Genomic DNA, 27747 nt, shown 5'->3' with positions numbered 1-27747 from the left:
GCACCTATAAATCAATTAGCAAGATACATTGATTTAGAACAGACACGTGCAGCACCCACAGTTACCGTTAACCGTTCCTAGTTTTTGAGGTTATATTAGTATTTCTGAAGGACTTGCGCTTCTCAAAAATAGGTGCTAAAACAGCGCATTAGGCTCCATTAGGCGTCTTTTAGGCATTAAAAATGTTAAATAGCAAAATAGGCGAAATAGGATTTTTAAATTTAGTGTTAAACAATAGAGAATCTTATGAAACGGATTTATTTGAATGTCTTTTTAATCTGCCTACAAAGAAAAAAAAAGGTGATTACCTAAAGTTCCGAGCTTTATTCATTATTATGATGTGCATATTGTTGGGTGTCTAGCAACTCAACAATGATTTTAATAGGCATACATGCATTAATAAGGGTTATTAATACCCTCCTACCGATACATTAGCTAGACATAAATACATGACATGTCCCAGGCTAACGCAAGTTTCGTCACGAAATCGCTGCCCCGCTCACAAAGCTAGAGAATAAACTGAGATTTCTCTAACTAACGAAACAACGTAAAGTAAATCCACATAAAGTGGAGTCGGAGTGCATTTAAATAATTATCAATTAAAGCAGAACACTTGAAACACAATCATCCAGTAAAAATTTTAATTTAAGTTAGTTACCTAGTACTCCTAGGTTATCGGTCCAGCAAATTCCAGTTCCTTTATCACATATTTCGCAACCAGATTGGCATAATTTTTCACAAGAAAGTCCACATTTTCCGTTTTCGCATGCTAGAAAATTATAATTTATGCAATATATCAAACAGACATCATACTGGGTGTCCACGCGGAAAGAGTGGATGCGTCTATTTCTAGTGAGGATGTAATTTAGCACAGTTGGCACGCCACACTCGGCTCCCAGAGTTTTTGAGATATTTTAGTTATTATGTAGGTATAAAAATCTAATATGTATATTGTGGATTAGAAAATCAATAATAATAATAACATGAAAACTGTATTAAATGACGTTCCCCTATGGACTCATTTACACCTTAAAATTTAAACTTTGTAATTTAAAAGACATCGGAGATAGACCCATCCTAACATTTCGCACGGACAACTTTATAAAGTGGAGTTGGAGTGCATTTAAATAATTATCAATTAAAGCAGAACACTTGAAACACAATCACCCAGTAAAAATTTTAATCTAAGTTAGTTACCTGGTACTCGTAGGTTATCGGTCCTGCAAATTCCAGTTCCTTTATCACATATTTCGCAACCAGATTGGCATAATTTTTCACAAGAAAGTCCCCATTTTCCGTTTTCGCATGCTAGAAAATTATAATTTATGCGATATATCAAACAAATATCATACTGGGTGTCCACGCGGAAAGAGTGGATGCGTCTATTTCTAGTGAGGACGTAATTTAGCACAGTTGGCACGCCACACTCGGCTCCCAGAGTTTTTGAAATATTTTAATTATTATGTAGGTATAAAAATCTAATATGTATATTGTGGATTAGAAAATCAATAATACCTAATAATAATAAAAAAAATATATATTTTTTTTAACATGAAAACTGTATTAAATGACGTTCCCCTATGGACTCATTTACACCTTAAAATTTAAACTTTGTAATCTAAAAGACATCGGAGATAGACCCATCCTAACACTTCGCGCGGACAACTTTATAAAGTGGAGTTGGAGTGCATTTAAATAATTATCAATTAAAGCAGAACACTTGAAACATAATCACCCAGTAAAAATTTTAATCTAAGTTAGTTACCTAGTACTCGTAGGTTATTGGTCCTGCAAGTTCCAGTTCCTTTATCACATATTTCGCAACCAGATTGGCATAATTTTTCACAAGAAAGTCCCCATTTTCCGTTTTCGCATGCTAGAAAATTATAATTTATGCGATATATCAAACAGATATTATACTGGGTGTCCACGCGGAAAGAGTGGATGCGTCTATTTCTAGTGAGGACGTAATTTAGCACAGTTGGCACGCCACATTCGGCTTCCAGAATTTTTGATATATTTTAATTATTATGTATAAAAATCTAATATATCGTGGATTAGAAAATCAATAATAATAATAACATGAAAAATGTATTAAATGACGTTCCCCTATGGACTCATTTACACCTTAAAATTTAAACTTTGTAATTTAAAAGACATCGGAGATAGACCCATCCTAACATTTCGCGCGGACAACTTTATAAAGTGGAGTTGGAGTGCATTTAAATAATTATCAATTAAAGCAGAACACTTGAAACACAATCATTCAGTAAAAATTTTAATCTAAGTTAGTTACCTAGTACTCGTAGGTTATCGGTCCTGCAAATTCCAGTTACTTCATCACATTTTTCGCAACCAGATTGGCATAATTTTTCACAAGAAAGTCCCCATTTTCCGTTTTCGCATGCTAGAAAATTATAATTTATGCGATATATCAAACAGATATCATACTGGGTGTCCACGCGGAAAGAGTGGATGCGTCTATTTCTAGTGAGGACGTAATTTAGCACAGTTGGCATGCCATACTCGGCTTCCAGAATTTTTGATATATTTTAATTATTATGTATAAAAATCTAATATATCGTGAATTAGAAAATCAAGGCAGAATATAGCCTAAGGGAGTCCGTTTCGGCTCAGGGACGCAAGGGTCGCGGGTTCAATTCCGACCCAGGGCGAAATTTAAAAAAAAAGGCTATATTCTGTCTCGTGATTCGGAAGTCACGTTAAGCCATTGGTCCCGGTCTATTGAGTTGGTGATCATGCCCCTCATAGATTTGTAAACCAGTCCTAGACTGTGTAACAAATTTTTTATTTTATTTTTTTTATAATAACATGAAAAATGTATTAAATGACGTTCCCCTATGGACTCATTTACACCTTAAAATTTAAACTTTGTAATTTAAAAGACATCCTAACATTTCGCGCGGACAACTTTATATTACATGTATATTCAAAATTTTTACTAACGTGTATTACACTGCAGTCTCATAAATCCCCAAGCACAAGTGCATTTTCTGTTTTCACAAATGCGATGTTGTTGACAAAACTTATACTTCGGTCCCAATACAGTTTCACAACTGACATCACAGTGTGGCGGTCCTAATTTTCCCGCTTCACATTCAGATCCTTCGTTTAGTTCTTTTGCAGGAGCGTGACTTTTGGATCTTTTATCAACGGGTGACATAATTTGGCAAATGTGGTTGGTCGGATTTCTATCAGTTGTTTGTGTCCTGTAAATTACTGAAATAAAATTGAACAGATATATACACAGGTACTTTTGCAAATATGTATATACAGGGTTATTCACGAGAGGGGTACTTCTGAATTTTTATTTTGCCGCAACCAATAATACCAATGGCAGTAACTACTACAGTGTGGAATAAAATGATTTACATCTAGTTACCTTTGCATTACCCTTGTAAAAATACGAAAGGCCGCTCTACAAAAAAAAGAAAGCCTAACCTCAAAATATATATCCAAATTCCAAATGTGATTTATTGCGAAGGGATGATATGAATGCAAAGTTGAGATTGAAATTAAAAAGGAGATAACAAAAGCAAGTCACAGCTAGTGTTGAAAGTGGCCACCAACGTTTGTTAAGACAATTCGAATGTCAGAAATTGTTACTGTGTAAATCAGATCGTCTTAACAACCTATTTGATTGGTAACTAAGAAAATGAAATGGGCGGGGCAGATAAAATGTTACGTTGTCCTTAGTATAAATCAAATGTATTATTTCTTTTAAATTAGAAATCAAAGTAAGTTGGATAGATTTGTCAGAAATGTCAGAATGGCAGATAACCTGTATTTAATCAAAATTCAACAAATAAATTAACAAATTAAGTTAATGTAAAAGGTGTTCGAAGTGTCTACCATCGGCTTGGAAACATCCGCAGCGGCGACAGAATTCTTTCCACACTCTCCATAAATGAGGAGCATGTCAGTTTTTTTCATGATTATTGTAAAAACAAAATTTCCAAATTAACAAAGATTTTTTGCTTTAACGTCAAGAGACAGGACTAAGAGCCATTGTGGATTCAGTTATAATTATTTATTTCATACTGTCCGGTAGATGCTCGATTGCATCATCAATTTGAGTCCGGTAGGTGAGTTATAACGGTATCAGAGCCGGAAAGTGTCACTTAGCAACACCTACCGGACTGTTTTCCTTTTATACATCAAATCTGACATTGAAAAGTGAAAAAGTCAAAAAATATTCCATCTAAAAAAACAATAGCAACGGCCGTTGCCACAGGAAAAAAGGTGATGCTATTTTCACAATATAATGTTATTTTTTAATTTTTGAAATAAAATAATGATGCACAAGAGACTTCCAGTATGAAATAAAATACGTTACGATATACATCCGGTAGTACTTGTAACAGGTACTCGTTTAGACATTCTAGACTCGGCTCCTAACGTCGCCTCGTCCATAATGTCTAACTCGTACTGTTACAAGTAATCTACCGGACTTATAACGTAAATTACTATTTCAAAATTTGAAATCAAGATATTGTTGCAATGTGTATAATGCGTTGCGGCAAAAAGAAATTCAGAAATACCCCTCTCGTGAATAATCCTGTACAGTGTGGAAACTACTTATGGAACAAATTTAGTAATTTCAAAACTAATTATATTTGTCGAAAACGCTGAAACAGGTCAATTTTAATTTCTCATAATGCTTATTTTAAGTTGCTTCACTTGTTCATGACATCATCTATTTTGAGCTATGACGTCATCACCAATTTTTTTAAATGCCAACCCCCATTTTTTTCTTCTCTTTCTGATCGACCTTCCTACTACCTAAAACCTAAACGGTGAATGGAAATAATTGATACCTTACATAACAATTTTTTTGAGAATCGCCCTCAAATGTCACATGATTTATATTGACAAATCACAACTCCGACCTAGGGAAAAAAAATTTCGGGCGATTCTCTTCCGAATATACCTCGAGACAGATATATATCGCCAGAAATTTTTTCTTGCAGTCCAATACTCGTGTTTGTCGCTCAAAATTACCCTCGGGCTGACGCCCTCGTGTAATTTTCTTGCTACAAACACTCGTATGTGAGGACTGCTCGAAATAATTTCCGGCAATATATCTATCCCTTTGTATATTATATATGAGAAAATGACAAATTTTACTTCAATAATTTAATTTAATTTTTAATGTAAAAAATTTAATTGACCTCAAACAAAAACAAGCAAACATCTAAAGTTAACAATAAAATGTAACGCAAATGTTGAAATTTCCCCCAGCCACTATTTGGCACTCACACAGAGTGTAAACACTGTACATCGCACTCAATAATGTCAAAGAATATTTGTTGCATTTCAGCGCCAATTCTCTGTCGTAAATCTTCTAAATTGTTTGGTTTATTGAAATAAACCTTTGATTTTAAGTAACCACATAGAAAAAAAATTAAGTAGGTACATAAAAAATTAAATTAAATTGTTGAAGTAAAATTGTTATGTAAGGTATCAATTTTTTCCATTCACCGTTTAGGTAGTAGAGAGGTCCATCAGAAAGAGAAGAAAAAAATGGGGATTGTCATTTTAAGAAATTGGTTGACGTCATAGCTCAAAAATGGATGACGTCATGAACAAGTGAGGCAACTTATGTTGGTTGTGGTGGATCCGGAACTAACGTGTGTGGCTCCAGAAAATAACTGCACAACGTGTAAAGCGTAACGAGATAAAAGTTTATTAAATAAATGTATTCGGTACAACGTACAACGTATTGTGTTGGAGTGTTGCATCAAGATGGCTTCCTTCTGCGCGAGCGCGTTATCGCGGTGTATGCGCGCCGGGGTGCGCAGAACGCAGAATCGTTGCTGAATATTCCAACAACTTACAATAAGCATTATGAAAAACAAAAATTGACCTGTTTCAGCGTTTTCGACACATATCATTAGTTTTGAAGTTACTGAATTTATTCCATAAGTAATTTCCACACTTTATATAAAATGTTACCTTTATCATCTAAAATTTCGGGGCACTCTCTGATGTCAATTCCCCAGTAGCCTTTGGTATCACTATCAGTTTTTTCTTTGACGAAAGTTAATGTTCTCTCGTTTAATTTCAAGTTCAATCGACGAGATTGCCAAGATTGTACAACATATTCTTTTGCTTCGTTTGTTGTGTTGTGTTGTGTTGTTGATGTGAAGGTATGGTGTAAATTTGGAATCTTCAAAATGCACGTATCACATAAAGAAACATAAAACATTAAACACGATTTTTCTGTGTGTGGAATTGTTACAGTAGTGGGTTTTTCATAGTCAGCACTATCGGACCACATAAATTGATCTGAAATTAACAGGTAATCTCTTGCATCCATAATATACAGGTCGTTAAAAATTATGGATACAGCTAATAGTATTTTACAGTAGAAGCCCGTTAGGATAGCCTTTACTGCCGAGCCAGAGATTTTGTGAGACGAGCTCGCAGAGCGAGTCAAATAATACTGGCGAGGCTGTAAAGGCCCTAACGGACGTGTATTGTACAATAGTTTTTGTAATATCTCTACGATTCGTTCACAATTATCTTTTTGAAATACATTTTTTTCACCGCCATCGAAAAAACCGAATGATTAATAAGTGTGCGGAGGACGTCGTCATGTCAACCGTTGTTTGTGAAAAAAAATTGTTTCAATGTTGTTTGTCAGATTTGTTCAACGCTTAACTTTCCGTTGAAAATAAGTGAATGAAATCTTTAAAAAATTGCAATCAAGATATTCCCGATGCCCGGAAGTGAGGTCATCGTTATTGCCTGCAAAATCGCGCTTGTGTTAGTGAAGCATCATCTTCGATCTTGTCTCCATTTGCTGCTGTTTGTCAGATTTGTTCGACACTTAACTTTCCGTTGAAAATAAACGACTGAAATCAATAAAAAATCACAATCAAGATATTCCCGATGTCCGGATGGCCGCAGAGCAAGTGAGGTCATCGTTATTCCCTGTAAAATCGCGCTTGTGTTGGTGTTAAAAGTCTGAAGCATCATCTTCGATCTCGTCTACATCTGCTAGTGGCATACGGATTTAGATTAATTCAAGGTGTGTCACATTAAACATTAATTATTGTACCAATTGTAAAAAAGTTGAAAAATAAAGTTTAGATCTACGTTTCTATAGTTATTTAGTCATTCATAACGGCCGCTCCCGCTCATAACGGACACCCTTAACGGACTCCGGCCGTTATGAGATTGTTTACATGGTTACAAACAGTCCGGAAAGCCACCTTTAACAACTAGATATTACAAAAATATTTTTAGAACTGTTTAGCGGAGCTCGTTCAAATTTGGCACAAAATTTTTCAAATTTTCTAACATCATTTATTTTGAAGATACAAGGCCAACTTAATTTTTTTTAAATGGCACGAGGGGTCAAATTTAAAAAAAATTGAAAAAAGTATTCTTTTGTGAATTCAGTGATGTAACACATGCCCACATCGTTGCCATTTTGAAAATCTTTTTGACATAAAAAATATGTATTCACGTTTAAACTTTTTATTTTCTTTATCAAAATGCATTTCGTTTCAGTTAAATGTTTTATTTTTACACTTATTATTAACTTTTATTTATTCTACTGAAACGTTTCGGCTTCCTTGACTCTTCCTCGATGAAACTTTCTCCCTCATTTGGTGTATTGTCGGTTGCCGCATTCCCCCACATGATATTTTTGTGGAGAAATACGAAACAAAAATAATGAGAAAAGAAATATTTATGGATCCTACATTGTGTTGTTTATCATTTTTTTGTTCGACACTGTCAGAATTTGAGAATTTTCTCCTGTGTGAATGGATTTTGATAAATTTGACAACTTGTCAAAACGAAACGTCAACCTAATTTTAAACATTTTTAGCGATTTGGAGTTTTTAAGGGGCCCGTCGAACAAAAAAACGTTGTATTCAACTCGTTCTTGTGTAATTTGGGCTTTTTTTGGCACTCGTGGACCTTTAAAACTCTCGTTTCACTCGAGTTTTAAACTGGCCCACTCATGCCAAAAAAAGCCCAAATTACACAAGAACTCGTTGAATAAACTACTATAGCTTAATTAGGTTCTAACGAGAGGCCGTACCTTCGGAAGGTTTTCAAAAATAGAATTAAAACGATTGAGCACACCTCACTTAAATTTAATTTAACAAATAATCGTGTATGGTGGTGTTTGGTCCCAATAAAGCGGTATAAATAAAGAAATGACTTTAATAACAGACGTTGGTGGACATTTTGACTCGCGACCCGCGAATTGATAAATGACTAAGGTGGGCAAATACAGAAGTTTATGGCGCGAACAGCATTATTTATACGAGTTTAAGATGCGAGCTATGTGATCAGATTTAGATGTGACTTGTTTCCCCAATGGACGATGGACACTGGCGGTAGATTTCCCCGACTGAGAGAAAGTTCCAAAGCGACGGATAATGAATTATGATGTTTTATTTTATATAATAATTTAAAATAGATCGCCTTGGCGAGAACGCGTTTTTCCCAACGGTAAATGCAAGAAGATCACATACTTCGCGATAAAGAATTTAATTCAAGATTCTAGAGAGTCACGTGGTCACCAAATGCTCGAAGAAAATAATTGAATCTTTACTTTAGCACGATAAAGAACTAAACGCGGCTTGACTAGATAGACCGCGACTATAATAATAATTAGAGTATCAGAATTAGATAAATCTATATACAGGGTGACTGACGAAAAACCTTTGACGCTGTATCTTACTTATTCTTCATCCGATTTGAATAAATGACACATCAAATGAAATAGTTTGAAAAGCACTCCATTATTATCCTATTCGATATTTTTTTCGACATCTATTTTTTGACAGACGATAGCCAACTTTTTTTTTTCAAATTACACTCTATATATTTTTTTATTCGTTCTTATAAAGAATCTTCTTCTGAATATTCGTGCATTAAAAGAAAAAACAAAAAATGAATTTTAATTGACAATCCAACTCGAAAATTTTTAACCAATCGAATTGCAGCATTTTTTAAATTTGGACTAATCAAATTGATTTATAGTGAAAAAACACCGAGCAGAGTGAAAAAACAACCAGCTGAGTGAAAAAACAACTAGTGGTTTTTCAGCGAAAAAATTTATGTCAAAATGAAACGTCAAATTGATTGGGTCAACTCGAGAAAAATTTTCTCGGTGGATTGTCAAGTCGAATACAATTCGTGGTCTAACTTTTTCTGCAAAATTTGTCATTTAAGGCATTCGTAGCTTTTGCTTTTGGAAAATTACACTCGTCTCCTTCGTCGACTCGTGTAATTTTCGTTGCAAAAGCTACTCATGTCTTAAATGACAAATTTTGTCGAAAAAAATTAGACTACTTATTGTATTATATAAAAAAAAATTGAAAATCAAAAATCAAGAAATCAAATTTGTAAACAATACAAAATCTCAAAATTTTCTCAATGCTGTTGCAGACACTGTCGATACCTTCTAGAAATACCCACTTTTGCATTTAGTAAAAAATTTCCGGGTTTTTCCTGACATACTGGCACTATCCACTTTCTTAACTCTTTTTGAGTACCTGGTGGGGTCAAATAAACATTCTCTCGAAAGTTTCGAATGAAGATAAAGAAATCCAATGGATTCAAATCTGGGGATGTAGCGGGCCATCGAATAGCTCCATGAGCACCCATTCATCGTTCACCAAAATGATTTAAATGATTTAAAAATACAAAATTCATGCGTGCATTACGTGGTATGGCGCCGTCCTGATGAAACACGACTCTATTCAACACTGCTAATGGTATCTCATCCTGAAAGTTGCTTATTTCGTTTGATAATAAATAATATGATATTTTGTTTGATTGAGACTGCTATCAATAAAAAAGGGACCCACTAGTCCGTTCTATCTCCAAAAATGCCACACCACACGTTAACACTAAATCGTCTTTGGAAATTTTCTTCCACAGCAACATTATTATTATTATTATCAAACTGTTTTGACAAATGAATATTCAGAGCTTACTTAGTAAATTTGGAGCATTTAGAACAAACTTCGCTCTTGTTTATTTTGGTCATTTGATTTTTAAATTTTGTACATTTACTCTTTAATTTTTCGACTTTTGTTTAATGAATGGGTATAGTTCTTTACATTTTTATATTCAGAAGATAAATCTCTATAATACTGAATAGAAAAACATGTACAGTGCTATTTGAAAAAAGAAGTTGATGTTCATCTGTCAAAAACTGGACACACGATTTTTTTTTTATTAAGTTGGTATTGAAGTGCCTTCAAAATTATTTCATTTGACGTGTCATTTATTCAAATCGGATAAAAAATAAGCAAGATACAGCATCAAAGGTTTTTCGTCAGTCAGCCTGTATATAAAACTGAATGTCTGTTTATATATTTTGTATGCAAATCTACAGTTTTACTCCGATCTCCTCCTGTTGTTGACTGTGTTTTCTACCGACTCCTTTTCTACCTTGCTTTTCTAACTACAAGTGCAAACGATTCTAATTATTTTCTACGATAAATTTGCAATTCTCGCCCTTTAGTTACAAATATGACACAAATTTGAGACTGTTGAAAAAAGTAGATTAACCTAATATAATGAACATTAATTTGGTGGTTCTCTCAATTTGAAACCTGCTAACATTAAATTTATTCATACAATTTTCCCCTGATTTTAACTGGACTTTCCAAACTGTCGAACGAGTAATTCATTGCAATATTTTTTTCCCTTGAATACTTGTCCCCCTTGGGCTATTATTCCGAGAGCTAATGACGAATTTTTGGGAAGGTATTTTAGGCAATCAGAAGTTTAAAAAAGTACTAAAGTGATCGAGAAAAGTTAGGGATATTGATATTATAATTTATAACGTATCCCAGGAAGAGTAAAAGTTTGACATAAGTCAAAATTCATGATATTTGTGAAAACGTTTATCAAAAAAACATTTCAATAATTCTTCTTAAAAAAACTTACTGATGCATTGTGATAAAGTTAACTTAAATATTTAGTAATATCCCTAACTTTTTTCGATCAGTTTATTTGAATGTTAGTGAATCTGGAATCGAGAGTCGCTAAGGGCGTTTGCGGTTATTTTACTACTGCGCAGCATATGACATTTGCAAAAAATTAATTCCAAAAAACATACTTTAGGCAACTTGAAATTATACAGATTTTTTAGTTTAGCATATTTATACAGTGAGCGGCAAAAGTATGGAATAAATTCATTAAAAACTAAACAAATTTTTTTTCAAAAAAATCTTTGGACAGGTCAATTTTAGTTTATAAAAATACATATTTTAATACAAAATAAAATTCCAAGCAGTCATTTGTTTTCGAGTTATGACGTCATCGATAGTTTTTTTAAGTGGAAACCCCCTATTTTTTTTCTTGGTTCTGATAGCCCTTTTAATTGTCTAAACGCCTGTATAAAAATTTTGTTAGCTTACATAAGGGAAAAAAATAATAAAGTTGGAAAAAATAAATTTTATCACGAACAAAAACAAGTCAAAAACTGTGTTAGTAAGTACTTAAAATTATGGAATTAAATGTTCGAATTCCCATCCCCCAGCTTGTTGACAATAAGCAAGTTTATGAAGAAATTCCCCCTGTTTTAGTTTTATCTAGTTTTATCCCCGCACCCAATCAAAATTAAAATTTCAATACGTTGTGTTTCTGTTAAATGAGTCATTTTCGAAAACGTTTTGTAAAACAAAAAACACATACGAATGAAATTGACAGTAACATTTGACTGTTTGATTTACCTACTTGATTTTTTGACTTGTTTTTGTTCGTTATAAAATTTATTTTTTTGTTCGAAATTGTCAGAATTTGAGAATTTTCTCCTGTGTGAACGGATTTTGATAAATTTGACAACTTGTCAAAACGAAACGTCAAGCTAATTTTAAAGATTTTTAGCGATTTGGAGCCTTTAAGGGGCTCGTCGAACAAAAAAACGTTGTATTCAACTCGTTCTTGTGTAATTTGGGCTTTTTTTGGCACTCGTGGACCTTTAAAACTCCCGTTTCACTCGAGTTTTAAACAGGTCCACTCATGCCAAAAAAAGCCAAAATTACACACGAACTCGTTAAATAAATAATTATTTTCCGAATTTATTATTTTTTTTCTCAAAAATTTTCTTATGTAAGATAACAAAATTTTTACACTGTCATTTAGACAATTAAAAGGGCTATCAGAATCAAGAAAAAAAATAGGGAGTTTCTATTTAAAAAAATATTCGATCACGTCATAACTTGAAAACAAATGACTGCTTGGAATTTTCTTTGGTACTAAAACATGTATTTTTATAAACTAAAATTGACCTGTCCAAATATTTTCTTGAAAATTTTTTTTTTTTAATTTTTAAGGAATTTATTCCATACTTTTGCCGCTCACTGTATATTACAGAAATAAAAATCCCAGATTATTTGGACGGTTTTAAAGTACAGTTCGACTGCCCCAAAGTCATTTTTTCTGTATACGCAAAGAATATAAAGGGTATTTTTTTAAATTTGGCGTCGAAGTAGGCGTTGGAGAGTCGATTGAGATCGCACCGCTCGTGTAAAGCATAAGATTTAAACAGCTGATCCGTGATCCGTAGCCTGTATAGTGCGTTCACAATCGACAGTTCAACGCCTACTTCGACGCCAAATTTAAAAAAACACCTGTTATTATAGGCAGTCTGAAATTTTTATGGCAGATTTATTTATTGATATTAAAAATATGTGCAAAAAAGCCAGACGAATACGAGGGTTTTAAATAATTCCCCGACGCGGATAAACATTTTATAAATAAGTGCGACAAAAATGTCTTATGCGTATACATAGTTCCGAGAGAGATAGTTTATCGACGTCTGCCAGCAGTAGCTAAGGAAGGTCCCGGCTCGTTTTTTAAAATAGATGTTAAACAAATCTTTTCTTCAGCAACGCCGTTCTTTACTATAGAGCCTATACTGGGTGCCCCAAAATTCGCGGAACAACTTAGCAGTACGTTGTTACGTAGTCATTAAAATATCAGGTCAAAATGTTTAAAAAAAATCAATCTTCTTTTTTGTGGAAGATATGGACCTATTTGTTACACTAAATGTGGCAACATTTAAAAACATTCTATGTATCCCAATCATGGCCTCCTGGATCGAAAGAGGCCAGTCGCATCGTAGAAATGTCTGTTTTTAAATGTCTTTCATTGACATCCCTTATAGTAGCTCCCTCTATTTTTCAGTCATGTACATTATGATAGGCGGCTAATTTTGAAAAATCAAAAATATTTCTCAATTTATTATTACAAAATGCCATACGTAAGAAAGTGCTGCATAAAATCGTGTAATTCAAGTAATCCTGATGATAATGTTTCCTTTCATTCTATGCCTGCAGACGCAAATTTAAATTTATTGTGGAAAAATTTTTTACTAGAGAACACTGGTATGTAATATGAATTTAAAAGTGTAGAGTTTACTTCTCTATTTCGTAGACATGGACCAGATAACGGACTCTGCAGTTATATGTAGTCAACATTTTACTGCAGATAGTTTTGTACCAAAATAAAACAGCGTAGACTAGACAAGGGAGCAATTCCTTCCTTATTTAATGTTTGTTAAAAGTGAATTTTCAAAAATTAGTTTAGTAATATTTTTGTAGTTTCAGACCAAGATCCAAATTTTCATACTGGTTCAGATCTTCTAAATTTAATCAATCCACAAAAATTTTTAGATAAGAATATACAAACCAATATTACGTCAGCAAAAATAAAAGATTTGCTTTATACAAAGCAATGTTTGGAACAAAAATTAAAACGTATACGAAATCATAATCATAATCTAAAAATTGAATTAGATTTGGAGAAAGAAAAAAATATTAGTAATTCCGAGTATCGAAGCTTACACCAGATTAAAAAAGATGCGTCTAACATGAATCCCAAGGCAATATTTTTGTTAGACCAAATTAACAATTATAATTAAAAAAAAAAACCGTATGGTCCGAAATGACAATCCGCCAATGTGAGATTTTGTTCTTCAAAAGGATATGAGTTTCCTAGAAATGTTCTGTTAAAATTACCTTGCAAAACAACCTTAAAAAAATATTTCGGGACAGATAATGAAAATTAGTAGAATTTTTGGTCCAAATTATACAGGAAATCTTGCCATATCTTCCACATAAAAAAGTCGATTATATTTTGAACAAAATTTTAATTTCATACCTTTATATCAACCCCATTTTTCGATGTAAAATTCATAATTACACTGTTTGCAGTATAATAATAGGTAAATTAGTATCTCCGGTACTAAGTAATTATTGTAATTCGAAGACACAATTTTTTAAAAAGACAAATATTCTTACCAAAAAAAGAAAACTTATGGAATTAAATTAATTAAGAAAATAATTTAGAATTACATAATCATGATTATTGTTAGGTACATTATTATTGTTCAATAAATAATTTTTGATAACTGGCTTATCTATTGTAATTAAAAAAAAAATTATGGTGATTTTATCGTTCTCATATCAGAATCCCAAAATTTATAGATTCTTACCAATCTAACCTTACGCTGCCAATTATTTGAGGTTATATTATTGAAGATAGGCAACCCTCCAGACCCCTTATAGTGCTGCCCTCTTAAAAACACGAAAAAGGCCTGAAACTAGCTAATGCGGCTGGCCTTATAAGAGACTTTGTCTCTTTCGATCAAGGAGGCCATGATCCCAATAATCTGCAAATATTTCATTTTTGTTGTATCTATGGAAATGAGAGAGAAAAATCAAAGCCATGTTGCCGTACGTTATTTGAGGTAAAACGGACATAAAATTACTATTTGGAAATGCTGTAAGTAATGAAAAAAATAATTGCAAACCTGATCACAACCGTTCAGAATTATCATGCCACTGGCTAGTAAAAGATAAATAGTCAAAATATTTTTTAATATTTAAAATAAATGAGATCAAAGCTGCACCTTTTGAACCCCCATACCTTCAAATTTAACAGGGATAGAATTTTTTAATTATTTTTCTCATTATTTTCTAACATGAGTTGACATTGCCCCATTGGGTTGTTCCGCGAATTTTGGGGCACCCAGAATATCTGCTTAGATATTCTATCTATATAGATGTGATGTCAATTACCTAATATTAAAAATTTGCTTCAAATATGCGAATTAATATTGTCTGAATTAAAGTTACATATGAAAAAAAAAATCATTAGATTAATTTCAGATTAACAGAAACAAATTGCTATGTTTAGAAATAATATTTTTCCAATGTTCGTTAATAAATTGATGGCTTTTATATTAAAATTAGTTTAATATACAGTGCGTTCGTAAAGTTCGAAATAAATTCGATAAAACTGTAAGTATTAATTTCTCGAAGAGGTCAACTTTGTTTTAAAAAGTGCATATTGTTCAGTACTTTACTTATGGTGATAGCTTTTCGTCTCCTAATTATGACGTTATCAATATTTTTTTAAAGTTAAAGGACAACCTCCACTTTTTTCTTCTCTTTCTGATAGATCTTCGTACTAGCTGTTTCTGTTAATCTGAAATTAATCTAATGATTTTTTTTTTCATATGTAACGTTAATTCAGACAATATTAATTCGCACAGTTTAAGCAAATTTTTTATATAATTGACAATACAATTATATAGAATATCTAAGCAGATATAAGCTCTATATTGAGATACCCGCTTTTGAATTCAAACTAACCGCCAATAAAAGCTATGGCAGTACCGATGTCGGTACCATCAGCGAGCACTAGGGGCGGGGGTGAAAGTCGACAAAGGATGAACGGCCATGTTTTTTTTTGGAGACACTTTGGTCTTGACTGCAGAGTAGTGCAGAAGTACGGTGTATTTTTCTGTGTTCAAATTGTGCGTTTTTAGTTGTTTTTTTTTATTATTGAACTGTGCTAAATGTTGCTGTCTAGCTTCTGTTTTTGAACTAGGTATGTGTTTGGGGTACTAAAATTATTTCTGTTTCGCCCGAAATGTAGTTTAACAATAATAAGACACAAATGGGTCGCACGTGGGTTTGTGATGTTTCCACAATGTTTTACAAAATCCATAATTATCTCGACCATCCCCATGTATTACGTTTTTAACATTTGTAAGCTTGCGAAGGAGCGTAAGGCAGCTTGGTTCTAGCTTTGCAAATTTTATAAAATCGTATGGATCACGTTTTTGTAAACTCAGGTGTAACAATTCACTAACGTTCCTAAAAGAAAAAGGGCACCAAGACCAAGTTTTAGCGTGGGACCCAAAAACCTAACGCTTGGCAGGACTTGAATGCTGGGTTATACCCGAGCTCCATGGCACACTTCCGGAAATGTGATCAGGTCTGTTTTCCCTGAGTCTGTGTAGCCTGACAAGCCCGTTTTGTTTTTATTTTGCTTTGGAAAAGTCATGTTCACTTCAACCGATGAACTTAGAGTACCTCAATTTGTTGACTTAACGTAAAGCAGTTAGGATTTTTCCCTTAGCACTAAATCACGGGTAGGCGGGAAATGTTAAAGTCGTAAGGATAGGTGCCACAGACCACCGGACCACACAAAGCCACTCGCTCCTTCTATAGCGTATCTGCCGCACTTAACTCCTTCTATAGCGTATCTGCCGCAATTAACTTGAAAAAAAAAACATGCTAAAGTTCTCGTCTAGTGCCCGCTCCCGCTCGAACGGTCCGAAGTAACTGCTTTGTTTGTAATGTACATGACCCTTCTGTTTTTCCTGAATTTTGAATTGTGTTGTTTATGAAATCAGGTTTGCTCAACTTACAATAACTGTCCCGTTCAGGTGGTCACTTCGGATTTGTTCGTATTTTCAGGGGAGGTTTTTAGCAGAGCCTCATTCGGGGTTCTAGGGGAATGGCCAGAGCTCACTATTTTCCTAGAGTTCTAAATGAGTAGTCTTCTCACATTTGGGGAGACTTGGGTGCCCTCTCCCGAGACGTTTATTATTTATTAATCCCGGCGTTAACACAAATCATAACATTGAATAAATAGCTGGTTATAATTATTGTGTTGTTTTATTTGCACTCTTCTGTGTGGTTCACGAACCCTGTTGGAACGAATCTGGTAATGTTTAATTTGTATAAAAAAAAACACAACGTAGGGAAATTAACGAGGTACGATCACGCGCTCTTGGCCATTTTTTTTAATTTTCGCGGGTTTTATTTTCATTGCTTATGTTAGTAGAGAAAAAAAAAAGATGGCCGCTTGGTGGGATTTTTGAATTGCCCACTTGGTTCATCACAATATTAAGGAAAGGCGTTGCTGAAGAAAATTTTTATTTAATAATGTATTTTAAAAAGTGAGCCTTCGCCTTAGCTGCTGCTGGCAGACTTTTTTGTCGCACTTATTTAGAGATTGCGGTACTATTCCCGTTGCTGAAATTACAAGTGGTAAAATCGAAATTTTTTCTAAACACCAAAGATTTCTCATAGCAACGGAGAGCTCTAAATATTTATTAATTTTTGTGTTATATGTCTGTGAATTAAGTGAATTTGGAACAGATTATTTATTAAAGAAATTATAATGAGTCGCTTTTTGTGCCGGTGAGTGTAGTTATTTATGTATTAAGGGCGTAATGAAGGCGTTTGTAGCCCGCGGCGTGACATTAGGGCTCGAGACGTCAGTCGAGCATAAACGGCATAAACAAGGGCGGCAAAAACTTTTACAGCCCTGGGCTATAATATACTGAATGACGCCCTAAAAACTAGTCCATAAGTAGGCAAAAATAGCCCGATCGGATATAATAGTTATTTATGCAACGAGGTTCTGTGTAAATTGGGTTTTTCTAATTGTCCGAGAGGCCAGATTGAAATACGAGCGCAGCGAGGATTTTAAGGCCTCGAGGACAATTAGAAAAGCCCAATTTGCACAGAAACGAGTTGCATACAAACTTTTATTGTTTGAAACGACGCTCCAAAGCTTCCAAATCTATTTAAAATGATTTCGCATTTGCTTTTGACAGTTTTGAAATTTTTTTCGAGAAATGTCACTTTGAATGTGTTGTCTAGGGCAACGGTTGGTTATCTGCTATTTTTTGCTTTAGAGCACTTAGGAGGCAGTTTACAAAGGAGAAAAATGAGAATTTATGACAGTTGAAAGCAATATAGTATTTAACATTACTAGCATGGTAAAAAGGGTGTAAAATTTTACTGGCTAGCCAGTAAAATTTTACACGCTTGCTAGTATAATTTTACATGCTAGCCAGTTAAGAGACATTTTCAAGGTGAATACAGTGACTTGATAAACTGATGTTTACAAGTAGGGAACAAATAAAACTATTAATATAATGTATTCCAACTTTAAAAAAACGATGCTTGGCCATGACAATCTGACAGATTTCATCCTGTATATCTGAATAAAAGTTTGGTTAGGAATTTTGAAAATTTTGAAGGCACAGTGTTGCCATACTTAGGTTCCGCTTTTTTGCGAATCGATTGAAACTCTATTACAAGAGATTAATAGAGAACCCAGCATTTTTTATTAAAAATAGCAATTGAAAAAAAAGACAAATCAAAATATAAACATCTGGTGGCGGCTTTAGTCGTTGAATGAGTTTCAAGAAAGCTTGCTTTAGTTTAACAAGCAGAAAACGGATAAGTTCTCCAAAATGGAACCACTTTTTTTAAAAGACATCTACACTTTAACCTCCTCCATTATTTCATCTTCAGAATTATCTTCATCATTAGATTCCGAATCATCTTCTAATGTTTAGCCCACGAATAATTTCGTTCAGATCTCTTTTAAAAATGGTTCCACTTTTCTGATTTTCCTCTTTTTGTAGTTCTAGTATCCTCCAGACCCTTTTTTGTAATTATGCAATATATAACAGATCCCACCTAGAAATTAGTTATACAGTTCAGGATTTCATCGAATACAAATTCATTGTTCTCACATTGAAGATATCCATCAATCAGTTAATAATCGCATCATTACTTAGATCGGGTTTATCTCGTTTAAAATGTGTCTAGCCCATCAACACACCACGTTTTGTCTTGACAAACACAACTTTTGGCATTATGCACTTGTAATAAACCCTTTAAATTATTACTTTGTGTTGTCTAATTTAAAATAAATTGGAAAAACGTCAAAATGACATTTAATGACAACTTTATTTACTTTTTGTTTTAGAATCATCTTGCAACATAGCACTTCAAATTTAGTTACAAAAGATTTACAACCAAAATGAAATGAAATATAACTACTGCTTTCCTCAGCACTGCCAATTTAACAAAATTAAAGCATGGCAACCTATCGTTTTTTTAAAGATGGAATAGTACATTTCAAACCAAGGTAAGAAAGTGCTTTCTTGCAGAACGCAGGCAAAGATTATAAACCGAGCCGTAGGCGAGGTGTGTAAGTGCCTAAGGTCTGCAAGGGCACTTTCTTAACAAGGTTTGAATACTATTTTTTTCCCTACCGGCACCACTTCGTTGAAAAAAGTCAAAAAAAGATGGTTATATTCCTGATTAAAACGAAAAATTAGAGAACTGTATCGTAGGCTGGGTTATTTGTTTAATTAACTTGTCATCGCATTTGAAGATTTGACGTTTGTTCGAAAATTTGATATAAACAGGGTAAAGTAATCTACGTACCTAGCTTATCTGTTTATTTTCGAGATTATATAATTGATCTACCAACTTGCTTTATTGAATTGGCTTTCATTTATCAATAACTTATTTCACTTTTGACACTTTTGACATTTGTATTTTGGTACAGTTTTACCATAAACATTTCATGATTAACTTTCTTACCTTAGCGAGAAAGTTGAATTTTCTCACCTCAAATGAGGTATCCACAGCCTACATTTTTAACCGGTAGGGAAAAATAGATTATACGTATTGTGTAATTATTCATGATAAATCGTAATACCTAATACAATTTGTCCGTGGTTACGTTGTCAACAAAAACAAAATTTTGAAAAAACTCTAAGTGTCATCAGCTGTGTAATAAGTTTACAAGAGTTTTCAAGTGATTCCGAAAAGAAATTGACAATGATGTCAGAATTCGAATTAGAATGCACGCCGCCCGAGGTTTCTGAAACAGCAAAAGCATCAATTGAAAATTTATTGCCATCCAAATCGAGTTTCGTCTATGAGATGTCCTACCAAAGGTTTTTGAAATGGTGTGTAGAGAAGAAAGTGACCGTGTATTCCGAAAATGTTTTGCTCGCCCATTTTTGGGAACTGGCTAAAACATGAAAAGTTTCTAATTATGGTCGCATTATGCCATGATAAAAGCATTGTTAAATATCAAGAAAAATTTTAATATCACGAAATATTTGAAGCTGCGTGCTTTTCTAAAGAAGCAAGGGGAAGATTATCGACCCAAAAAAGCAAAGGTTTTCACGAAAGAACAGTTTGATAAGTTCATGTTTGATGCTTCAGATGAAAAATATTTGGCAACAAAGGTAAAGATCACCATGTTTTATTTTATTTTGTGTACTAAATTGCCAATATTTTTAGATTGTTTTATTATTTGGTGTTTCTGGGGCATGTCGATGCCACGAACTGGCAAAAATGAAGATCAATGACATTGAAGATCTTGGATCGCTACTTCTAATAAAAATTCCAGAAAGCAAAACAGGGAAGAATCGATCGTTTACCATCGTGGGAGAGGAGTTTATAATGAAATATAGACAATACGTTAATCTGCGCCCAGTTGACTTTCAGGAACAGAGATTCTTTTTGAAATACCAAAATGGAAAATGCTACAGAATGGTGATGGGCATGGGGAATACACGGGACATTCTTTACGACGAACCTCAGCGACGTTGCTTGTAGACGAAGGAGGAGATCTTACTACATTAAAACGCCATGGAGGGTGGCGCTCTAGTTTCGTCGCTGAGGGTTATATAGAAGAATCTATCAACAAATAAAAGGATATTGCTCGTAGAATTCTTCAACCTTTAAGCAATCTAATCTAGTCGAATAGTGAACCCAGTACTAGTGGATCTGACCGAAGATCTGATGTGATTGCAAAACTTAATTTGGGAAATATTAACAATAACTTAAGTGAAGTGAGTGAAAGTGGTCTTTTTCAAAACCCAGTTTTAAATAATTGTACACAATAAATATTAATAAATGATTTTGCTGAACTCTTTGATTTTTGTAGTTTATGTGATTTGGCACATAAAATAGTCAATTTTGCTATTTTATGTCTATGTGTTTAATCACATAAAATGACACTTTTACCTTGTCATTTGAGTCACACAATTTGTCACTTTTATGGCGTTTGAAGATAAAGTATATTTTTTGCGTACACTAAAAAAATGATTTTGAGGCAGTCGTATTTTCCTCAATTCGAACTTTGAATCGAGCTCTTCCGCTGAACACTGCCACTTGTAGCATGTCAAATTGCCTAAAAGACCCTGTATTTAGCAAATAACTGAAGTCCGGTGCAAACCACCATGTAGGATCTAGTCCCATCAAAGTCCCGAAAAGTATAGGAGTAAAATTGTGTATGTACAAAAATGCTCATGATAATCTGGCTACAAAGGTAAAATTTCTGAGTTCCCTAGACGAAGAATTATAAATTATTGTACTAGTAGGTTATGTCCGTAGAGTTATGTCTGACCGGAGCTTGTGATGCGATGAATTCACCAATTTGACAATAAGAGATATCGAAGATTTAGGCTCTGCTATCGTAGTAAAAGTTCAGGATACAAAAAATTACCAATCGCGATCATTCACCATTTTGGGAAAGTTTTATGTGGAAATTTGCAGAAAGTACATTGGATAGATTGAATAGCATTGTAGACTTTACTAATACTGTCGTATTCAAGTAGCAATAACAAGGGAAGTAGTACTAGTGCGTTAAAATTTGAAGATTGTAACTGCAGGAAAAAATAAATAAATACAGAGTGTCCCAGAACTGGCGTACATACCGTTAACTGCAAATGTAGATATTTATTCTGAAATGGATTCTGCAAGAAAAATTGTTTAAATCCATTTTGTTTTTAGGTTACAACGATTTTAATTTAACCAATCATCATCGTAGACAAATATGAATTCCTAGGAAACAACAGCTCACGGTAGAGTTATCTGTAATCTTTCTGTTGTGATTGGCTAACTTAAAATTGCTGTAGTTTAAAAACTATAAGGTTAAACAAAAAAATTCTAGTGAAATCTTTCTCAGCAGAAAGAGCACGTGGTTAACGGGATGTACGCCAGTTCTGGGACAACCTGTAAGTGAGTTTATGTTCGATTTTTTTTTTTTGATCCGCTTGAATATAAAGTAGAACACGTATAGTGGAAAATAAAATCTTGTATGCACCACGGCGTTACCGAATGATTACGCCCATCGAACGATATCCATCTCTCGGGCTAAAGCCCTCGAGCTGAATTCATCGTTCTCCGGGCGTAATCATCGTTGTAACGCCCTTGGTGCATAAATAGCTAATATAGGTACCATTCAGAGTAGAAAGTTTTTTTGTGCCTCGCCCAGTTATCGGCCTCAACTGCGTTTCGGCCTTCAATCTCTGTTCTAGCCACAAAAAGACTCATTTCTACTCTTAATGATATAATATACTATTATATTATTTTCAAATTTTGCCAATTCGGTAATTTTGTATAAAGTTTCGATTAAAATAAGATACGCATGTGTTACATCACTAAAACAAAAAAATGCTCTTAAAAAATATTAAATTTGACCCCCCATGCCATTTAAGAAAATCAAGTTAGTCTTGTATCTTCAAAATAAATGATATTAGAAAAAAGAAAAAAATATCAGATGATAAGTGTACGCCAAATTTGAACTAAACCTGCTAAACCGTTCTAAAAATATTTAGCTGTATCCATAAATTTTTGCAACTCTGTATGTATGTACGCGTGGAACAAAATGATTTTCATCTATAGCTGACTCAAGTTGCAAAAAACCACTTATCATTTGCAACAGCATCTTTTTCATATTTTTGAATCAAATAAAGGCACAAAGGCACCAGTAAATCATAGTTTGGATTGAATATTTTCCATATAAGTACAGTTTTAAAGTAATTTCAAATGACTAATGCCATAAAAGCGCTGTTGCAAATGCAAAGTGGTTTTTTGCAACTCGAGTCAACTTTAGTTACCTTTGCATTACCCTTGTAAAAATACGAAATGCCGCTCTGAAAAAAAAGGCCTAACCTCAAAATATATATCCAAACTGCAAATTCCAAATGTGATTTATTGCGAGGAGATGATATGAATGCAAAGTTGAGAATGAAATTGAAAAGGAGCTAACAAAAGCAAATCAGAGCTAGTGTTGAAAGTGGCCACCAACCAATTTAGTGAATTGTTGTAAGAATTTTCAATTCGATTGATGACATTTATTGACAGAACTAATAGTTAGGCACTTCAAAAAAAAAGTAGGGCGGTGCAGGAATATATACATGTGCAAAAATTCCAAAGCAAAGTAGATGAAAATCATTTTGTTCCACACTGTATAATACAGGGTTATTATTAATGATTTGTAGTCGAAGTATTTATTTTTTCTAAATTAACGCTTGAATCCAAAAATATTGAGTTGTTTTGCACCCAATTAAACTCCTGTGTGTGAACGATGTGTACCTACTCACTTATTCACATCAATACATCATTTTGATGTTTTTTATATGGAGTGGCAACCATAAATTTTATATTCAGTTTTTACGCCTACTTGGACTACAGTAATTTATAATAACCCTGTATAATGTTTATAAGGTTTTTATATTCCGGGGCATTACAATTCATCTAATTCACATTGTAAATTTTAAAAAATAATTGGAGTAAATTTTGCTTTGGGGACAACCATACTACCGTATGTTTCAAAAAATTTCTGGTCAAGTACATTCTGAAAATCAAAAGCATCAAAAACGTATGGCGTAACTTAAATAATCCAGGCGTAAATGAGTTTATCACAATAATTGTTTCGAAGGAACTGTCATAAAATGACAATTTCAGGAAAAGCTTTAGAACGGTTATTTTCTTACGATTACGAGAATTTGCGTTGGCTAAACATTTAATATTGCCGCCAGGAACGGTCTTCGACCTTCGTGTAACAGATTAAAGGGGTTAAAGTTAGGTTATGAATCCAGACCAACAAAATAGTAGGTATATTAAAGTATAAGTGGATAAAAAGGTCTTTAAAACACGCGCGATTTTTCGGGCACGACGGCGCAGCCGGAGTGTTCGAAATAGAGCAAGTGTGTTAAAGACCAGTTATCCACGAATACTTTACGCTATTTTTTTTAGGGGTACACTTTGAAATCATAAATATTACAAAAAATGGAAATAAGAACGTGAATACATTAGTGATATGACATGAATATACCTTTCGTTGTCATGGAAAATGAAAAAAACCAAAATTAATTTCCAATCTGTCACTTAATCTCAACTATATTATTTACATTCATTTAAAAGATTAAGGGCCAGTTTATAGAAAGAGAATTATAGTTATTTATTATACGAGCGGGCTAAATGAATGTTTAACGAGCGATGCGTTTAACAGCGCGAGCGGCGAAGCCGCAAGCGCGTTAACATCGCAAGTTAAACATTCATTTAGCCCGTGAGTATAATACAACTGTTTATCCAATTTTACACTAATAAACCTCTCCAATTTGAGTGTAATTTTTTTAAAATCAAGTCCGAAGCTTGTGTCACTAATCACCTATGATTGTCGAGTCGCTGAGTGTGATTTTTTGTTGCCATGGCTTTATTGACACGAGAAAAAAAAATCGGTGTGACAGTGAATTATTTTATCCAATATTACTTCTAATAAAATTAGGTATTTACGGCGTATACACGTGTAGAAGGTGAAAATCTAGAAAATGGATGATACAATTATGAACAATTGCTTCCCAATACCTGTAATGTATGTATAAATATTGTTTAATACATTTTTATTTATTTTCTTTGACATTTACTTGACATTTTTAAACCGCTAGCGAAATAAAAATTTTAAACCGCTAGAGCAATTAAAATTTTATTCGATTAATCATTAAACAAGTGCTTTTATCCCCTGTATCTAAGTATTTAAACATGACTTTATAAGGCAAAATTGGATAAAATATTTAATTCGAATTAAATTTTAATGCGCGATTAACCCATGAATCCGCAATTTCGATTGGTTCAATCTGGTCACGTGTTCAATTAATCTCGCATTTGATTACGATTAACTTAATTTCACTTCTGTAAACTGGCCCTAAGATTGTTGAATATTTGATTAAAGCTTTTGAAACGTTTGTTAGTAGTATTTTATTTGATGTTACAAGGTACTCCTGTCAGATCAATCATTAATAAGTTAATACTTAGACTTCACGTTTCTCCGGTCCTCTCGGATTGTTGATGATGCCATGGAAACTTTCAAAAAGGCGCTTTTTTAAAAGTTCGATTTATACACGCTCAGGCGTGTTTTAAATGAGCAAAATAGCTTACCAATAAAACAAACAAATAAATCAGCGCAATATGTGTAAACAAGTAATGTAATAAAAAATAATAAATAAACAACAATTAATAATAATGTGTTTTAAATTACTCTAGAGCAAGTGTTGAAAATGATAGCCTTAAGCATCGATGCTCATAGAATGTGCAGGCCAGAGATCTCGATGGATCAACCTAAAAATTGCCACAAATGACGAAGAGTCTCCCGTGCTGTAGCCCCGTCTTATTGAAAATACCCCTGAGCGAGTTGGAGTTGAGTGATGAAAACATCAAGAATGTTGTTTCGGTACCTTTCAGCTGTTACTGAATCATCAAGAATCAAGATCTTTTCGAACAATTCTTTGACAAGTCCACACTGATAACTCAGTCTGCTGCGACAGTTGCCTGAGAGATAATTGGGGTTTGTCTTCCATTTGACGTTCGACAGTCTCAATATTTTCCTCAATTCGAACTTTGAATCGAGCTCTTCCGCTGAACACTGCCACTTGTAGCATGTCAAATTGCCACTATTCGTTTTGGCCGGGGTAGGATGCCAAGACCTGGAGCTAGCAAGACAATGCAAGGCACATGACGTCGCGACGCGCCCACCCTGCTGTAACCTTTTTCGGGACGCTCATTTCGAGATCATTCAGTTTTGTTTGTGTCGTCAATCAATTCATTTTTAGTTTATCGGTTCAGGGCTTATTTTTTGTTTATCGGTTCACTTTCAGTTTTCTTTCAGTTTCGCTTTCAGTTTCACTTTCGGTTTTCGTTTGTTCAGAGTTCTTTTGCGGTTTTCATTTAGAGTTCATTTTGTTGTAGAGACTGTGCCAGCCATTTTTGGGGCGGCTGGAACCACACATGTTGGCCCCTAAATTTTATCGTTCTCTTTCTTTCTTCTTTCTCCTTTCCTTTTGCTTCAATTCCTCTCTTCTTCTTCTCAGCTCGGGTAACCGTACGGCAAAGTCAGTTCCGATTCCCTTTTGTTCCCGTAACTTGCCGGAAAGTTATCTTCTTCGCTTCTTTTCCCCAACCTTCCTCCCTTTGTTCGTGGTGTTCAACCTTTCGAGATCCTGCGGGAAATAGCCGTCACCATCTATCGTTAATTACGCGCGGACTCACCGACACATTACCGCTTCAACATCTGAATTTTCCGATCGGTGATATCCAACGTAAACAAACCGGCGCCATGATCGACCATCTATCATTTAGCGCGCAAGTGTAGTACCGCCGGAAATGGTCATCAAGATGTGCTGTTCGTACAATTACCGGACGCCTTATCGCGCAACGGAATAAGGTCCAGATCTCTCGTGTGCGCAATCCTAGATTCGAGGGTAACAGAAAAAAATCCATCGCGAGCGGAAATTAGAGGACTCGGTCGGCGACCGCCGAGCGGGCGGCTGTGCCGCAAGTCGCGAGCTGCGAATCACGTGCGTGGCGTTCGGGATCCGCAATCATCCCCGAGAGCGGATTGCCGATCGCCATGGTGCTTATCGTCCGGCGCTGCCAGGCTTCGGGGCCGTCGAGGAGACCGAAGAATTACCGTTACCGTACCGTTTTACCGTTTGCCGTTTTGTCGTGATCGAGTGACCCCTCGTACTGATAGAGGTAATTATTGTTCAATAGCGAATTCACTTCACTAATACCATTTATTAGGGGTAGTTCGATCCAGTATCGACCAGTATCGTATCGTACCGCATCTTATCGTACCGCATCATTTTCGTATCGAAAAGTACCGTGTCGTACGCTACAGAGGAGTACCGGAAGGACTTCCAGTATCGCCAAGAACCACCTTTTACGCTGAAAGGTAATTACCGAATCGCTCGATTTTCGCAACACTAACGTCAATTCGTAAGGGGTCGTTCCTGAGGATCATTGTCCCTTAGGGTCAGCTATCGCCAGACCATTCGTTGTTCGCTAGGGTCATCGTTTGTAAGCATCGTTCGTTAGGGCCACTGTTCGCCAGACCATTTACCGTCCGTAAGGATCATCATTTCGTTTCCGGCCAAGCAATTTTCGAAAACGTCAAGGTCACGCCGTGACGCCAGCAATTAAGGAACCGTACCGTACCGCAAGCCGAAGGGACGCTCTTCGAGGACACAACCCGACCGGCATAAGATAAGTCGCCACATGTTTATTGCGGATCATTGAAAAATTTAAGAACGCCTCGAATTTCCCGCTTCTCACGTTAACCATTTCATATGTTCAGAATTTTTTAGAATCTTTGCAAATGTTAAGAATTTTTTTATAAACACTTTTTCAGTCATTTTCATTCAATGTCAAAATAAAGAATTTTTAATCAAATTTCAACGTTTCGGAACTTCACCGATTTTACACCTTCCTATCAGGATCGATTTTTATTTATTGTCAAGGTGACACCCAAATCTTGACCATGGGTTTAATTCGATTT

The 27747-nt window shown here is 34.5% G+C and overlaps 1 protein-coding gene across 2 annotated transcripts in view; it reads right to left on the bottom strand.

The window, feature by feature from the left end:
- The window catches only part of LOC138128644 (uncharacterized), a 41314-nt gene that overhangs the window by 9044 nt on the left and 4523 nt on the right, over positions 1-27747 (bottom strand). The window contains exons 4-9 of one of the 2 annotated variants that reach the window (XM_069044854.1): positions 5977-6309; positions 2968-3240; positions 2297-2407; positions 1766-1876; positions 1198-1308; positions 659-769 (exon numbers count right to left, since the gene is read on the bottom strand). In XM_069044854.1, coding sequence (XP_068900955.1) covers positions 659-769; positions 1198-1308; positions 1766-1876; positions 2297-2407; positions 2968-3240; positions 5977-6309 — 1050 coding nt within the window. The remainder of the gene's footprint in view (positions 1-658; positions 770-1197; positions 1309-1765; positions 1877-2296; positions 2408-2967; positions 3241-5976; positions 6310-27747) is intronic. The other variant, XM_069044855.1, reaches the window with a different exon arrangement.

The sequence above is a fragment of the Tenebrio molitor genome, chromosome 4, assembly GCF_963966145.1.
Source record: "Tenebrio molitor chromosome 4, icTenMoli1.1, whole genome shotgun sequence".
In the NCBI taxonomy this organism is placed as follows: Eukaryota; Metazoa; Arthropoda; class Insecta; order Coleoptera; family Tenebrionidae; genus Tenebrio; species Tenebrio molitor.
This window is presented reverse-complemented; position numbering and strand designations above follow the sequence as displayed.